The sequence below is a fragment of the Perca fluviatilis genome, chromosome 22, assembly GCF_010015445.1.
Source record: "Perca fluviatilis chromosome 22, GENO_Pfluv_1.0, whole genome shotgun sequence".
NCBI lineage: Eukaryota > Metazoa > Chordata > Actinopteri > Perciformes > Percidae > Perca > Perca fluviatilis.
The window spans coordinates 5,851,140-5,869,620 of NC_053133.1; the positions used below are offsets into that span (position 1 = coordinate 5,851,140).

The window sequence follows — 18,481 nt, forward strand, 5'->3', positions numbered from 1 at the left end:
ATTCCATATATCAGTTGCTCTTCAAAGCAAGTAACTGCAAAGGCAGCACACAAGGAACATGATCCAATGGGCAAGGGCCCTGCCAGGGAATGAATGCTGTGCCATAAAAAGGTGTTAAATGCTCCGCCTGAAGGCTACTTTGGTACCGGTACAATATTACACAACACTGTTCATTTGGACAAAATAGTGCAGGCCCTACTGCATCTGATCAGAGCTGTGGTCAGAGGAACAAGATGACAAATAAAGCCCTGCAGGCAGTAATAGGGCAAAGGTCACTCTGTAAGGTTCATCCTCTGGTGATCATGAATGTTTATATTTACATATACTTATATGTTTTACATTTTGAATACTGTGTAAATGTGGAAGATCAGGCCAGAAAAGCCATGGAAAAGTAACAGGGGTCAACAACAAAAATTCCAATTCTTCCTGTTGAGACCATGAATCAGCAAATTCCATGGAAACGCAAACATCAGTTTTCTACATTCCTTGTCATGGACCAAAGTGTCAACCCTGTCCTAGAAATTAAGTTTATACACAACTAATTTGCAACAGCCAATACATTTTGGAGGGAATGTAAAGTCACCTTGATTACATTTTCGATTACCACATGTCAATGTGAGGCAAGTGGACATATCAGTAAAATGTTGACTGACAACCAGTCCTGTAACCACACACAGGATTCAGGATGCGGCCTCCCTAAGGCAAATGTGCGTTTCTTAGGATGGCGGAGGAACGTCCCACCGTGCTCTGCCATACTGTTCCTCTGATTGACTAACCCTGACATTCTTACCCTAACCCTGACCATTCTTACTCCTCTTGCCTAAACCTAACCAATCCGGCCAACGAAGACAACGGGTACCGGGTAGCAGGGTGTGCCATAGACAGGATACACGCTCTCAGGGTGCTGGGGACGACCGTGCAGAGTCCCCGAGACACACAGACGTCGGTCCAGCAGGACAAATCACCCCTGAGGTCCTCTGGGACTTCCGAGGGCCACCCCTCCTATAGGTGAAGGTGTGGACCTGGGAGATCATGGGCCCTTTGCTGCTTTTTTGCACTTCTGGTTAGATGCTAAATGCTTTTTGGTGTCTCCGTACCTGTAAAGTTGAATCTAATCTCATACATTCATACAGTCTCATACAGACTCGTAGAGGGTGATATGTATAATACAATGACAGCAGAAAAATAGTGAAACAACAGAAACACTTTTGAAAAGAGGATTGCATGTGTTTTATTTTTAACAATTCAAAAGTCAAAATAAATTATTTCAATAAAAAAGGCTAAATTAAATCGAGCATCCAAGATAAAGTCTCATTACTCATATCTTACACCATATCTCACATCTCTCATAGCTCAGTTGAAGAACACTCGGTTCTAGCAGCGAGGTGGATATGTCATTTGTCTCTTGGATATATTTGGATATGTCTCTTGCAGCGTACGGTAAGAAATGGTGTCATTCTTTTGTAGGGTTGGGTCAGATTCTAGAACAGAGAATAAAAGCAGAGCAGTGGTGTGTGACTGGCAGAGCTCCATCCACAGCACCAGATATCAGATAGAGTCTGATCCCTGGACAGGGCACAGTCCGTTCCCTTTATTTAAACACTACAGGGCAGAGAGGTTGTGTTATTTTTCCTGTTCAAACATTTCCTTTTTTTCCAAAATAATTGCATGTCATTCATTGCAGACAGGAACTGGTTTGTCCACGAGTATAAGGTTATTGCCAAGTGAAAGCTTGAAAGCTGCAGGGGTTGCAGTCACCACCGGGGGGGGGGGGGGGGAGGCTGCAGCCCCTAAAGCCCCCCCCCCACACACATCCAGCGCTGGAGGATGGTTTCCGTCAAGGTGCACTTTGGGTGTTCTCAGCCTGACAGAACTTTTTAAGTAAGTACAGTGACAGACTCCGCTGTACAATTCAAGTATGATCAATTTCAATGTGTCCATCTCGGATATAATGACACGTTAGCTATTGTTGAACATAGCAAAAGAAGCGACTCAATCCTCATGCTCTGTAACAGTGGTGGGGTAGCATGTCAGCCTTTCAGCAGACTAGATGTTCCTGTGCATATGTTGTACCCTAAAAATATGAGTGATATCTCCTCTTTTCCCCCTCCTTGTCCTGGATGAGGACATGTTGATTTGACTAACGAAAGAGAGCTTGTGTTACTCGTGGACTTGTGGACTCACTCCAGACAGAACCACTGAGGGGGAACATCCCCCACTGAATCTCCACTCATCCTTTATTTGCACCTATTTCCTTGCAACGTCATTCTGTGTTCACAGCAATATCATCCCTGGCCTTCACACTGCGTCACGTTATTTTGTTATTAAAAATGTGAGCTTTCTCTACTGTTCACCACATTGCAAGTCACTCTGGATGAATGCGTCCGCTAAATGCCAAAATTGTAAATGCAAATAAAAACCGGTATCAGCATTACGACATGAACAGCATTTGATTAGGCTACTGCAGAGAGCAGCTGGGCCTTTGTGTAAGTGCTTTAAGGGGGATGGGGTGTCCGAATGGGGCCCTCCATTTAGAAACATCTGTTTAAGTAAATATAACGTTTAGGATTTAAAATAAGATTCCCCATTTGTATCTTCAAACGATTCATCTATCTCCTGAAAGTGTTCTCCATACCATTCTTATTCCCCAGCTTTTAGGCAAAGCTTTTAGTGTGTGTGTGTGTGTGTGTGTGTGTGTGTGTGTGTGTGTGTGTGTGTGTGTGTGCGGGTGCAAGGCCATGCAGAGCTCAGTTGGACATCAAATAACAGTCCCACTCTCCAGGGACTAGGAGTGTGTGTGTGTGTGTGTGTGTGTGTGTGTGTGTGTGTGTGTGTGTGTGTGTGTGTGTGTGTGTGTGTGTGTGTGTGTGTGTGTGTGAAAGACTGACATATGGAGAGATGCACACAGGCCTAGCCACAGCATGTCATTGAGGATATGTTATCTGGGGTAGAATGGTATCTGTGTTTGCTGCTGTTATTATTAGTATTATTATCATATGTTTCCTCAGTCAGAGACACAGTGACATGTTCTTTCTGTCTGACCATCACCTGAGTGTCACCTTCCTACTTCTTCTTTCCTCTGGTTCTAAACCTTTTCTGTGGAGGATTCTGTTGACCTGTGACCCTTATGTTTTCACGCTGACTACACTGGAGTTTTCCTGTGGGTAGTATTAAATCAGATGTAATGATAGGTTGTCTTTTAGGAGTTTTGCTCATGAGGTGGTTGTTGAAAGATTAGGACGTGTAGTGCATCAGAACATATCGATTGCATCTATTATATAAAATGTATACTTATATTAGATGTATAGCCTAATTATATTAGATGCTGACATTAAATAGTCTACTCTGTCATTATTGTGAACAGCAACAGTGTTTGTTTACAGCAGTGGTGGAGTTGCTCCAGTGGGGCGGGGTGTGGCGGAGCGCTCCGCAAATCAGCATCGAGATTTCCCCTCGGGAGGCGGGACTTGCGGCCCTATTAGCCAATCGGCGTCTACCTTCCTCAGCGCTGTGAGAAGTTAGCAGTCGGCTGGCAGATTGGTCCGTAGCCACGATGGATGCAATACCATGCCTTCTGTTTGTCCTCCTGTTCGGGACACGGATACAAGAACATACCGGTAAGAGCTTGAAGTGTGTACATCTTAAGTTGTGTCGTGTGTTTGTCGGAAGTAACGGTCCCGGGTCGGACCAGCTCCGCCGGGAAAGCTCTTTGTTCAAGAATCGCGAAAAAGCACAGTGAGTGAGTGTAACTAAGATGGCGCAGGTCGGCGGCCAGCCTGCTGCTGCTGCTGCTGCATGTCTGAGGAATGTTTATTGTCTGAGGAATGTTTATTGTCTGGAGAGGAGGGAGCAGCTACAAGTCACTCACACCGGGCTTACCCGGGCGGACTGTAGCCGGGACCAGCCTCTGGACCGCGGCTCAGCTTTGGGCCCGTCCGGAGGAACAGTACTCTGCAGATCCTCCGCTCAACAAAGTTGGCAGCAAGCAGCAGCATCACTAGCGTTAGGTTAACTGTAGAGGTTTGCTTTGTTGTCCAGCAGCGGCAGCGGCTCTTCTTCTTCATATACCGTGTGGCTAGTAGATTCTCCCGGGGCTGAGCTGCGGTCTGAGGGCTTCACAGACTCTGTCTCATATGTCTCTCTTTCTGTTTCTGTTTCTCTCTTTTCTAGACACAGGGGCATCCTGCTCAGCGAGTAAAGTGGGCGATTAAACTTCTGACTTTTCTCGAGTTAATAGTCCGTCCCCCCTGTCTAACTAGCTGGTTTGTTATTGAGCTGTTAGCAGTGTTAACTGGTGGCTGTGTAATGCCTGCTGCCTGTAACACACAGTTTTCTTTCAACATGTTGTTCCCTTAAGGTTCTGTGTGTGTGTGTGTGTGTGTGTGTGTGTGTGTGTGTGTGTGTGTGTGTGTGTGTGTGTGTGTGTGTGTGTGTGTGTGTCACTACAGTCTCTCTGAGGGAGGACACCATCTCTTCTCCATCCTCCCAGTCTAACAGTAATACAGCTAAACTTGCCATTTGGAACTTGGTGCTTACGGTTCCTGATAAGCAGGATTGAATTACCTGCAAGATTTGTGAGTTGGATTCGGCATTCCTAGCTCCTCCTGATCAGAGAATGGCCCGGACACACCGCTGCTACCATCCACGCTTTTATTCTCGTATTCATTTTAGCAGCTGGGACTGCGTGCCTTTTTGTTCCAGTGGTCAGCAGATTTCCTCATATGTACCAACAGCAGATCGTGTTTTTCCTATTGACTTACAGACTCACCGCTTCCTTTGTGTGCCATTCCTTTGTGTGGAGCGAGAAAGAGAGCGCATGCTTTTCAGTCAGCAGATCTCATCAGGACCTCCCCATGCCGAAAGCAGCGTTGTGTCCTCAGATACCCCATGGCTGCCTCAGATGCAGCTGACTGCTGCTTATTAAATTGATACGTTGGCTCGAGGACAGGCAAGACGGGAGGGAATCCCGCTCTCTTTGTCCATCAACAGGATAGTCATGGCTGGCTCCACGCTCGGAGCTCCACCAGTTACTTCAGAAGAGAATCCAAAACATGAGATGCAGATAATGTGTACAAGGCATCGTGCACCAGCACACAGCTCATATATGTGACATGAATACCATTTTAGATTGAATATGCATTCGCAGAAGCATTGATAGGAATCATTGACACCGTCACGTCGCTGTTCAGTGCTCAGCACCACACCCCTGCAGCATCACACACACAGCCCAGTGCTGGCAGTGGGCTGAATTGGGAGGTGTCACTATTACTCTTAGCCTCCTCCGGCCTGATTGGCTCTGTCACCAGTGTGCCCCCCCCCCCTCCCTTTCAGCTGCCCCCTTTAGGCCCAGGAAGTGAATGGCCACGTTTAGCTGGAGTGGCTTGTCTGAAGGATGACTGTTGTGTCAGCACTCTCAATCAAATGCAAGCCACTGTCAAGTAGAGAAGGGGCAGATCCAATATGGCTATCAGGTGCTGATCCACGTCAGCGATTAAGATTCCATAATCTGGTGGTGGAGAATGTCCCCCTGGCCTGTTGGGCCGCTGCAGAGAAACCAGCGTCAATAGCACGGTGTGACTGCTTTAAAGCCCAGAACCTCGTCGAGGAGAGTCCGACTCTAGGGCCTCTAAATCACACGTTACTCCCGGCTGTGTTTTCATTATTTATTTATTTTTTACATTTATTAAAACAAGATCCTTGACAAGACATCTCACACAACGTGGTACAGAAACAGGTAGTTTTGACATGCACTTATACCCAATAATCGGCATGCTACTACGAACACACAGGAAGTGAGAGGATGCTTTCCTAATTGCAGGACCCCGGTCCCAATTCAACACACTAATCTCCTGTCAAATACTGTATGACAGGCGACCATCTCTCTAAATAAATAACCATCCTGAATTGTAGTTTTGCAGTTATACTTTCCATACAATTGACAGCTTTAACTCTTTGGGACCACTGGTCTAGGGTGGGAGGGTGGGGCTTAAGCCAGTTTCTCCCGGCTGTGTTTTCACACTTCAACTATTCAACGTCGGACACAAACCCACCTCTGGCCTGGTCTCGTCTTTTATTACTGATCAAATCCATTTCTGTGCATATACAGTGGTGCTCATAAGTTTATGAACCAATGCTAAAGTTGACTAAAAAGAGGAATTAAAAAAATGAGGAAAAATCCAACCTTTAAGGACACCAATTATCTTTTATGAATGAATAATGTATCGTAAATAAATAAATGTTCTTCCTTAAAATACAGGGGGCATAAGTAAGTACACCCCTATGTTAAATTCCCATAGAGGCAGGCAGATGTTTATTTTTAAAGACCAGTTATTTCATGGATCCAGGATACTATGCATCCTGATAAAGTTCCCTTGGCCTTTGGAATTAAAATAGCCCCACATCATCACATACCCCTCACCATACCTGGAGATTGGCATGTTTTTATTTCAGTTAGCCTAATGGTTTGATTTGCATTGAGAGAAAGTAAGGAACAACGTTTATTTATTTCCGATACATTATTCATTCACAAAGAAAATTGGTGTCCTTAAAGGTTGGCTTTTCCCTCATTTCTTTTAATTAAGATCAATTTCCAAAAGATTTTTTTTAGTCAACTTTAGCATGGGTTCATAAACTTAGGAGCACCACTGTAACAGCTGGCTGTATCTAATGTCTGCTCAACCTACACTTCAAATTCATTGCTTTGTACGTTTTTTAATATTTTATTTAACCAGGTCTCGGATTGGAACAGAAGAAAAGTGGATCGGTGCAATTCTCTGTGCTCCAGGGTGCTCTACTGGTGTATGAGATTCTGAAATAACTGAATTCTGGGAGATATATCCTACAGTGTGTTCCACTTTCACACTGCATAGTATACACTGTGAAAAATGAACAGGAAGTAACCTAAGGCATGTGCTGAAACTGCGTCATTGGAATCCACTTCTCATTTTAATGAGGCTGTGTCTCAAAAAGCTCATCCCGTGATTTTTCAAGACGTGTTCTTCTATTTGCAGAGCTGTTGGTGGAGCCGTCTCACTTGTGTCCACACGTTTTCACAGTTTTCCGATCTCAGCAGCTCCTCTGTTGTTATTCAGAGGGTACTTGTAGGGACCGAGGGGATAGAGATCCACTTCCAGTTGAGAACAGGGCCGCGTTCAGCCCCGACAAAACGTAGCAACAAATTTTTTTTTTTTTAAACTGAAACAGGGATGCGTGGAACACCCTGCTGTGTGCGCAAGCTCTCTGCCTTTCTATTACCATGAGTTTACATACAGGTCTCTGCTGATTGGGTATCACCTGGGACACAGCCAATAAACGAGAGACACACCCACCAAACCAGAGAAAACAGAACGCAAAGCCGTTTCACACCGTTCAGAGGTGAAAAACGGTGAACACAGTTTTGAGATTGAACGTGCCCCTGGTGCCCTAAAGCCCTCAAAATGAAAGCCCTCTAATTTGTCATGTACGAGCTGCGTTCCCTCTAAATTCAGATGAGTTCACTAGAATCCTCTCGCTGCTATGATCACACGCATCAAAAGGTTAAATCAAACTGAGGCATTTCTAGAGAAATTGTGAAGATATGGAGATGTATATTGTGGCATAGCCTAACATCTTGACATTATTTATCAGCCTTATGGCCCTGGCCTAGCATCAGTCTGTATGGAAAGCAGCGGCGCAGATGTTGAATGAAGACGTGCAGCTGATGCTGTTATGATCATTCATACAGGTTGTAAATGTCATATCTTAAACCAAATTAAAACACTAATGTACATGTTAACATAGTCACAGTGTTGATCATTATGGAGATTAGCGCTGCAGCTATGGATTAGAGTCCAGTATTCCAATCATCATTATATCTATCTATATTATTGATTAATCGAGTAATCCGATCAGCAATACTTTAGCTTTAATAAAGAGTAATAGTAAATTTAAAAAAGAGACAACGAGACATGTCTCTTGAAATGAACAGCTAACCCACTTCTTTAGAACGACAGCAGGTCATGATGGGATATTTCTCAGCTGTGCTTCCTCTTTTCTGTAGGGTTCAGCAGATCTGTTGTGGAGTTTTTTAGCTTGATATTTCTTCCTTTCCTCTGCACCATACCCCCCCCCCCCCACACACACACACCACTAGGCTGCGGGGGCCATGTTTGTGTGTGTTGTGTGTGAGCTGCTTGTGTAGCGTTGTTTCCTAGCTCTGTGTGTCCGTACAGCGGAGGAATGCCAGGCATGCGGGTGACCCTGGGCGCCCGTTGTCCCGGCCCAAGGAACCAGGACTAATTTGAGTGGTTGTAGCCATGCCAGTGGCCAAACGGATTGAAAAGCAGCAGGGCGTTAATGAATGCAACCCCCCACACACACACACACACAAACACACACACCCTGCTCTCTGCTGCTGATTCTATTTCTGTGAGAGTTCATGTCGTATTGGTAGTAAATCTCTATTGGGTCAATCCAGAACTTCTCCAAGTCCATGTCCTTGATCTTCTCCATTTCAACTGAAAACCACTATAGGTTGAAACCAACCAAAAAATCATTTGTAACATGGAATTCAGGTAAGTAGTAGCTCCTGAATATTTTACAGTTTTTACATTTTTTTTTTACCCCAACAAATTTAAAACTAATATTTCCACTATAGTTCTCACTTTCTTGCCACCAAACTATTATTAAAGCTGCTGTAGGTAAGATTGTGAAGAGCAAGGACTTTGCTAACAAATTTGAACATCGACAACTTCTCAGTCCCTCCCCCCTTTCTGCTGCAGCCCAAACCGTCTCCTAAGCCCCTCCCACACAAGGGAGTTTGACAGAAATGCCGGCATGTCAGACAGACATTTTCAATAACTAAACACTAACACAATGTTAACTTTACTCACCAACAGTAAAACGACGCTAACTAGCAGGCTACCGTTAGCCATTTCAGCATCATATCAGACCGACCACTGTGCTAACGTTACTATCATCCTCACCAACGTAGCTTTGTGGACCTTTGACTACTAATAACCAAGTGAAAGATAAATCATTCATGGTAATTATGTTACCTGTCGAGAAGAAATGTGGCTACGTCTGCATCGTACTTCAGATCTTTAACATCCCGGAGCTCACGCCACCTCTGGAAAGCCACTTCACCACTGGAGTTTTGGGAAACTTTTCTGCAGCTCGTGCGCGGGGGAAGGGGGAGGGGAGAACGCTATATATGCGTGTACCTGCCTGAGCAGTGATTGACAGGCAGATAGACCCCCCCCCTGTGGCCCTGATTGGAGAAAATTAACCGGGAGCGGTGGAATTTTGCCAATCGCAGTACAGGTTGTAGGAGGTGCCAGAGGAGCTGGATTTTTTTTTATATTACGTAATTCATGTAGTTCTACTGGAACATAGGATCACTTTCAGCAAATGTGACAGAAAGTTAGTTAGTTTTATAAGACTTACCTAATGCATCTTTGATGTTGAACGTCAAAAAGTACGGGCTTATTTGCTAATGTTAGCTACTGACCATCCAGCAAATAGACGGTACCGTAGGGCGATTTAACTAATTTTACACACTGTTTAACGACAAAACAAAAACGCTGAGTGAACATTACTAGCTACGTTTTTCACGTTTGTTTTGAGCGGCATGCACCCCCACTAACCTGGGAAACGGTTTTCAAACGGTAATGTTAATACAGCGTGGCGGAGGAATACAGCGTTCTCCTGCAGCGGGGAGTCAGAGGCAGAGGGACCGTCACCGCAGCGTTCGCTAATGTTCGCTTCTTGTCTCATCTGGGGTCTGATCAACAGTACATTCATCAAATTCAGTGTCCACAACGCTATTTTCCAATAAACTGTAGCTGTCATATTTCACAGGGGACCCGCGTGAGTGCGGATTTCATGACACGGTTTGTCACTTTGCCTAAGATTGAGTGAAAAGTAGTACTCGCGCTGTTGTTTCTTTGGTTGCCATGACTTCGCGAGTGATGACGTCCTGTCACTGTTCCAGTTGCTCACCCTAAAGAAGAGCAGGAGACCGTTTGCTCGAGTTCAGTAGAGCACACGGCTCTGCAGAGTCGTGTAATTATGACTTTTCATAAACGGCTGAAGGAGCGGCGGTGCGCAGGGTACATAGCGGAACCCTGTTGTGCGTCTGCCCTATTTTTGATACCGTGGCGGCAGAAATTTTACCGTGGCGGGCCGCCGCGACAATATCAGCATAGAGGAAAACACTGATGGATTTGGCCTGCATTTTAAACTCCCCTGAACCTGCCCTTTTATAAGTATAGTATAGTTATAGGTATACTTGTAGATCTGAGTTTTGGCTGTGAAGTTTCACACGTACATTGGAGTTGTATGTGACCCCCCCAAACGGCTGTGTGTAACACTCACACATTGGAAATGATTTGTGCAAATCTTTTTAAAACAAACCATTTTTCACCCATTTTAATCTATTCATGAATACAAATATCTCCACACATTGAGATCTAGTGATACACATGCTACAATATGGGTGTACTTAGTGTGTGTACGGACCGGAGCAGCCGAGCAGACAGTCAGCCGGTTCAGTCTGAGCGGTGACTCAGCTGCTTCAAACAGCTCTGCCCTCTCCGGATCCATTAACTTCCTCTGGTGCCTCATCCACTGGCCCTACAGCTCTCTGTCTGTCTGCTTGTGTGTGTGTGTGCGCGTGTGTCGGTGTGTGCAGTGTAAGACATTACTAATTATTTGATTTAAATAGTTTGTAGGCATGGGTTTGGGAGGAGAGAGGGACGCCGCAGTTCCCAGGACCCTTATTATTCACCCCAAATTATCGCTTGTGTTTTTCGCTAGAACTGAGATAAAATCTGATCCAACTGAATCCTTGCGTTTCGGTGTCCCGGGTCTCGCTCGCTCGAGTTAAAAAAGACAACCCAACAATTGCAACACCCTCATGCGTGTGTGCGTGCGTGTGTGTGTGCGCAGCTGTCTAACCTTTAGATCAAGCTGCTGCATATTTATCAGACAGATGCACTGCCTTCTCTTCCCCTCCCATTCTCAGTCTGTAGGAACAAAACGCTGCCTCCGTTTTATTTCATCTTTTGTGATAAAACTGCTTTTGTCCAAGTGTTCTGCAAAGGATGAAACTCTGTGCTATAACCAGCTTCTCAGTTTTTACCAGTATTATTATTATTATTATTATTATTATTATTATTATTATTATTTTTTTTTTTAAGATTCAACGCACACACACACACATAGAGGAGGATACAAATGGGTCTGTGTCTTGCCTTAGTGACACCTTCAGATTGATGCATATTGTGGCCTGTCAGGCTCCCAGGCTACCTCTGCACTCCCCGAGCTGGTTTCCTGTCCAAAACTGGCATTTGATGTGATGTTTGCCCAGAGTCAAGGCCAGTGTGCTGTTTCTGTTGCAGTTTTACAGCCGGCGCTGAGCTTTGGCTCCAGCTCCAGCCTGCAAGGACATACGGTGGATAGCAGCCTTTCTGCTGGGGAGGGGGGGGGGGGGGTCATCAAGGTCTGTGTGCCCAACACTTAACACAGCGCACATCTGGTATGGACAAAGGGATGTCCATAATGGAGGTGGTGGGGGGTGGGGCAGATGGGCGGGTGGGCCCCTGACCTATGGAAATGACCGTGGGAGCCGAATGAGGAGGAATCAACTCCCATGAAAAGATGTGAGGATGGGAGTAGGGGGGCAGGGCAGCGTGGACGCTAACGTGGCGGCCCATCAGTGTGTGTGTGTTGCTATATTTAATTACATTTATTTATAGTATCAAATCATAACGAGTTATCTCGAGACACTTTACAGATAGAGTAGGTCTAGACCACACTCTGTAATTTACAGAGACAGAACAATTTACCACGAGCAAACATTTGGTGTGACAGGGGTGAGGAAAAACTTCCTTTTAGGCAGGAACCCCAGGCTCTTTGTGGGCAGCATCTGTCGTTGCCAGTTTGGACACAGACACTGATACAGATGGAGAGAAATATGATTCATAATCATTATAGCAGTTGGAGTGATGAACAGTGGCAGTTATAGTAACAATAAAAATGGTGGAACTTTGACTAGAAATAATAGTCGTAACAGATCAGGGCGTAGCGGGGCATAGTAGGGCGTACATGTGCTTTTCTTTTGACGGTTACAAAATGGTTGTGTTGAACATAAGATATAGTAAACTCACCATCCATTCATCGTCATTTAGGCTACACCTCACAGATTTCAGTTTCAATGGCTTGTGCAGAAAACAACTTTTAAATAAAGTTAAAGGAGAATTCCGGTCGCTTTCAACACGTAGCTCTGTTGTTTGTAAATTTGGAGTGCTGTCGGTGGCGAGAAAAACGAAAACAAGCGGTGCTGCCTACACCGTGTTATCCTCCTGCTAGCATTAGCACCCAGGAGGCTGAAACCGGGCAGGTTTTAAATGTGTTTTTAGCCTCTTAACATGTTCGAAATGTCATTTCAAATGCCTACCCGTGTGAAGTAATTCCTTCCGAGTGAACACAGTGAATCTGACTGCAGTAGATGTGAAAGAAATGCATACAAGTTGTGCTAATTCATACCTCTGTTTAGTTCCGGTGTTGAGACGGACCGTCTACAAACTACAACACCGAAAAGCGATACAAAAATATTTTCAAAAATAGGCATATGCTTATTTTTGAAAAGTAAGTGCTGTAGTACAACTAGCAGGAGACAAGTTATAATTGAGGTAAGTTTGGAGACACTACCTTATTTAATTAATTTATTTAAATTAAAGGTGCCCTGCCACACGTATTTCACTACTTTGTGGTGATGTCTGAAGTTCTACCATGGACTCGATGGCTCAATTTCTGCCAGTTCTCATTTAATATTCAACAAGCTAAGCTGTTTGAATCTGATTGGCTAACAGCTAGCCACTGAGACCCTGGCTGTTAGCATTCTTTACCCAGCCTAACTGGGCGAGCTCATGAATAGTAATGAACTCAGGCAACATGATGTCAGACTGACCAGCTTTTGTAATTGGCCTGATTTCTCCACTTATTTCTGTTCAGTGGCTAGAGGAGGTAGCAGTTCATTTTCACATTCACCACATAACGCAAACACATATGGACCTAACCTATTTCAAAAAATACAAGGAAAAATGGTTTTGTGTGGCAGGGCACCTTTAATAAATATTTTGGTATCTCTTTTCGGTGTTGTAGTTTGTAGACGGTCCCTAAGCACTCTTCTTGCCGTCTCAACACCGGAACTAAACAGAGGTATGAATTAGCACAACTTGTATGCATTTCTTTCTCATCTACTGCAGATGCTGCTCTGTACCAAAAAGTTAGTTAAGCACGGGGAACCCACTCAATTTTCCCGGGACCCACTTAAATGGCCACCTGTGGGTCCTGGTACTCACTACCTGAAAACCATCAACGTCAATGCACTAATACAAATCCTTGTAATACATACATTAGATGTTTATGTCTATATTTAATGCAGCTAATTCTGTGTCCACCTCACAGACACAGCTCGGGCTGCTGGTTCACACAGAAACCGGTGAAGCGGTGTGTCGTGTTTTTCATCAGAAATGCTGCCTTCTGGTTTAAAACAAAAAAACAACCTCCCATCCTCCGTGGAGGTTTCAGGATGTACATGGTTTTATTCTTGTCAAATGCAGTGAAAGCCTCAGGTGGTGTGCTCCATGTAGGTTAGTATTATTAGAGGAAACATCAAGTGGCAGTAACAAACTAAAGTGGAGTCATTAAATATAAAAACAATAAAAATCGCATTTCTAAGCTTAATGCCATACAGAAGAGTGGTTGCCGTAGTGATAAAAGTAATGCACGGTTGGGTGGAGACTGAGCAGGGTTTCCCGCAGCACTTTGCCACTTAGGTGGCCGCCCAAGCAAAACACGCCTGCTGCCTTAACTACGTCGTGAAAAATAAAATAAAATGTATATGAACGATCTCCGCCGTGTTACTCTGTCCTGTTATCTCCCTTTCATTCCAAACCGTGACTAACGGTCAGTCTCCCTTCTCATTCAAAATTAAAAACGTGCCATGATTTCGAAAATAATCCGTTTTTACAATCTTTAAATATGTGACCGGGTTCGACATTAAGGCTGTGGATTTTTGTTGTAGGGCAAGTGGAAGAGAAACTTACTTGCCCCACTGGACAAGTTAAAACTCTAAAAAAAAAAAAAAAAAAAAAATGGTATGTTACTTTACGTTATGTGCCACTCATTACTAGGGTTAGGTACCGAACAAATAACCTACTATTGACTACCGAGGACAGATTCACTTTAAATCAAACTGGGCCAAATTTCGGTACTCTGCATCTTGACAGAGAGCGGAGCTCCGCACGCACGCACGCACACACAGACAGACAGACAGACAGACAGACAGACAGACAGACAGACAGACAGACAGACAGACAGACACACGAGAGAGAGCAGAGCTGTGGTGCTGACGGAGCGAAACAACGTTGATTTTGTCCCAGTGAGTCACGGCAATGCCGGTAAAGCGGTTGCAAGTGTGTTTACACTTTTCAAAACTCCACGCAGACAGAGTATATAACAGTGAGGTGAAAGCTGTCACGGTATAGGTTAACGTTCGACTTCCTCTGTTACAGGCAGGCACCACTGTGTTCACTATTGTCGGTCCCCCGGTCTGATGTCAATCCCCACCTTACCACCTTAACTAACACATTTTGTGCAGGAAACCCTGCTGAGAGAGAGAGAGGTGAAGTGTCAGAGCACTCTTCTTCCCTCCTTTTGTTAACGACGGCATTATGTTTATGTCTCTGGGATGTCCATCAGAGGTACAGTCCATTGTCTGAATACTCACTGTCCACAATTTGGTCCGACCAAAAGAGGTAGTCTTGGCCTGGTTAAAAAGTACAGTTTTTTTTTTTTGGATTGCTAAACGACAGTGGGCACAACTGAAGCCACATGTGCAAAACTCTTAACTCCAGTCTGCACTACCAACAGTGACCTGAGCTAAACAGTTCCCATCAGCTGCAGAACTCATTCACAGCAACGCAACCCTTCACACACAGGCTCAGAGCAGCCAAACACTCGAAAAAATCCTCACGGAGATAACACACACACACACACACACACACACTGTCACTCAGAACAATCCTCACTGAGATAACACACACTGTCACTCAGAACACACTCAGACACAAGACAGAACATACCAACTTTTCGTCTTTACAGTTTGAACCATTTAAGTGGACATGTTGGTATCTTTGATCTTTTACCTGTTTCTCTCAAACGGTACAGTGTATAATGGTTTCATTCTTATTTGGTGTTTGTATACAAAAAAAGGCTTTCTGAGCTTTCTCTATATAAGTACCTATATAGTAAATGTGTCTAAAATAAGACACCTGCTTAGGCTTTCAGCTGAAATTCATTCCAATCAGCAGTGTTTGAAATGCACCAGACTGAAATCTATTCTATTTTGAATGTGTGGTTAACAGTTTTGACAGCAGTGTGTTTTTGCATTTGAACAAAGTGCTGTAAATCCAGAGTGTTGTGCACGTTGTGGTTAAAGTCATGGCATGGCAGACTGTAGTTAGTTTTGCACATGTGACTCCAGTTGTGCCCACTGTCGTTTAGCAATCCAAAAAAGCTTTAAATCATGGTCCCGTTTGTTTCTAGTGTGGAAGCGTTTTTTGGATGGAAGGTTTGGACTGTCCGACCAAAGCCAGGATGTTCTGACAGGCTATCTTGTCTCTGAATAAATGCTGCAGCTCCTCAAACCCCAAGTAAAGTTCCTGTGTCTTGCTTCTCGACAACGCAACAAAACAAAGGGGGAGAGCATCAGTCAGCTGGAAATAAAAACTCCCAAAAACTCCCAGAGAGAGGAGATGAGAGGACTGGGAAGCCCGTCTACAAACCAATCAACTGCGAGAAATATGCAGAGTTGTTTTGTGATTGTTGGGCAAAAACCCTTGATTATGCTGCACGTTTTCTTAAAAAAAGTGATTGAATATGCAGGATATTTATGCAATTTTATGCGATGAAATTGCGGGATCTTGCAGAAACTGCGGTTTGATGAAAAAGAGAGGGGGGAAAAAAGTGATTCCCCCAACACCTTGCTTTTCGATGATGTTCATGTCGCGTAATTACGTCACTTCATAATGTTCCCATGGCAACAGGAGAAAATGGCTGCACTTGTGTGAAGTAAACGCAACATTTTTAAACTTTATGAGAAGATATGTGACTTTTTTGCAACGGAAATGCAGGGATTATGAAATCACGCAAGCCCCGCATATTTTGCACGGAAATCGGCAATTTATGCAGCGAAAGTGCGGCTTATTTGAAAAAATGCGGCCCCCGCATAAATATGCAGACTTTGGCTGATTATGCATTGAATTATGCAATCGCGTAATCGCGTTTTTCTGGAGGGACTGGTTGCATAACTGCAGTGTGAAACCCAAAACTAACCGGATCAAATGTATACAATGTAACAAAGACCTGAACCTTGGTCCGGACTTTGAGGAGTGAAAAGGCCCGTAGGGTGTGAAGTGTTGGAACACTCCCCACCAGGCTGTTGTGCCTTTGGCTGCTCTCATTACCGACGCAGTGAGAGAACTGATAGTCGATTATTCTGCATTCATAATCCTGGTCAAATGAATATAGCGCATTTCATGAAACCCACTAACGCTATACATAAGTAACGTCACAGGGGGGCAAGGGAAAAGAAAATAGTAGGCCAGCACAAACATGGATTAAAAGGAAAACGACTGCGCTAAATGAAAGGGGATGAAATTTAATGTTGGCTACTGACATACAACCACATCGTGCATTGTAAAGTTATTTTATGAATGAAGTAGACATATTACATAACCGAGGGCCAATTCGGGGTAGGTTTTGAATCATTTACAATCCCGTGATTGTCTCCATCTGTTGAAAGCCTGACCGAGATTGACTTGTCATCTGTCTTTCTCCCTTTTAGCTTTTAGTTGTTCTTTGTTTAAGTTCCTTCTTTCCTGTGATGGTCCTGCCCCAGTAGCAGCCATAACTACAGCAGATAACTTCTCAAATAAAATAAAAATATAATTAGGCCTATATAAAGAAATCTCCTGGTTCCTTTTACCTAGGTTGATACTCCCTAAAAGGCTTTTCAGGTGTTACAAATAAATCTGTGACCTGTCAGAATGTGTTACTGTAGCGCCGTCTACCTGCCGCAAATCATTCTGTGACTTTGCGGGAAAAATCGGACCCGGGCAGAGGCATTAATAAAAACTATATGTAAATAGCATTCTTTTCACTGTTAGTTAGTCCTTAAAGGAGTTTGTATAACACATTTGAGTTCAGAGCCATCTCCCTTCATGTCGTCCCAGCTTTACTCACAAGTGGAAAAGCTTCCGATGTTTTGTCTTTTTGAGAACACTGCTCATCATGACAGATCGTCTGTCCTCACAGCTGACTAAGACGTCTACATCAGCACCACTTGCTTAAAGATGTGCATCACATGCTTTTATTTTGAAAGGGCGGCTCCATCCTTGGGCAGATTTGAGTCGTTTTCTTTAATTGGCTTTGTGTACGGTACAGCTGACATAAACGTGGCTAAAAACCGCGCGATGCCAGTCATCGGGCATCAGTCACCTGCTAGCTGTGCTCAGGTTTACCAGCATACTGTGTTTGATTTCCCCCCCCCCCCGGCACACATACTGCGTGCCTGGCAGCAGAATAGATTGGTAGTAGAGAGGCTTATGCTCCATTGGCAGACCGTTTCAGATGATTCACCCTGCAGAGGAAGGAAAAGTCTACCCGTTGAGTCATAAATGGCTGAAATCTGCAGACTGTAGAAAACGCTACAGGGTATAATTCAACAACCGCAGCTCCATCGGTAGTTAAATCTACTTATCGGAATTAGTTTTGGTCCGTATGTTTCCAGACCCATTGATGGGTTATTTAATTGGCCAATCAGGCACAGATCTGGGGCCCCTAATGCACTAAAAATGTTAACAAAAACAAAATTGCATTTAGCATTAATGTACAAATCTTTAGTTTTATTTTTCAGCTCCTTGGCATTTTCCACACTCGTTTTACTCTTACCACAGGTTGAAGTTCCAAACCTTTAACAACAAAGTTGGTGACTTTCCTATGGCACTCATTCTGCTTTTCCTTGTTCTGCCAGATCTTAATGCATTTTCTTATATAGTCATAAGCTAAAGCTAACATTACATGGGTCCAAGTTCTGGTGGTGGACATTTTCAGGGAGGCTCTGATGTCTTTTTGCATCTCATGCTATTAGAATCGCACCTGATAAAATGGAGCCACGCCTTTTTGATCTCTTCTTAGACATTTTACACATGTGGGGCGTCTCTCATACAGCCCCCGATGAACTCTGTGCTCCTCACAACAACAGGGCCAGTGCTTACATATGATGATGGAAACGGGGACAAATTATGCCAAAACCCAGTGATGGAGCCAGGAGGATTGGCCCTGTGTTTGTCTCTGCAGCATTCTCTCTCTCTCTCTCTCTCTCTCTCTCTCTCTCTCTCTCTCTCTCTCTCTCTCTCTCTGTCTCTCTCTCTCT

The 18,481-nt window shown here is 44.2% G+C and overlaps 1 protein-coding gene across 1 annotated transcript in view; it reads left to right on the forward strand.

Annotated features, from left to right (window-relative positions):
* Window positions 1-3,500: 3,500 nt before the first annotated feature.
* tgfbr1b (transforming growth factor, beta receptor 1 b) overlaps window positions 3,501-18,481 on the forward strand; it is a 41,127-nt gene continuing 26,146 nt past the window's right edge. Inside the window, exon 1 of the mRNA XM_039790046.1 lies at window positions 3,501-3,617. Within this exon, the coding sequence (XP_039645980.1) occupies window positions 3,554-3,617 (64 nt within the window). The 5' untranslated portion in view covers window positions 3,501-3,553. The remainder of the gene's footprint in view (window positions 3,618-18,481) is intronic.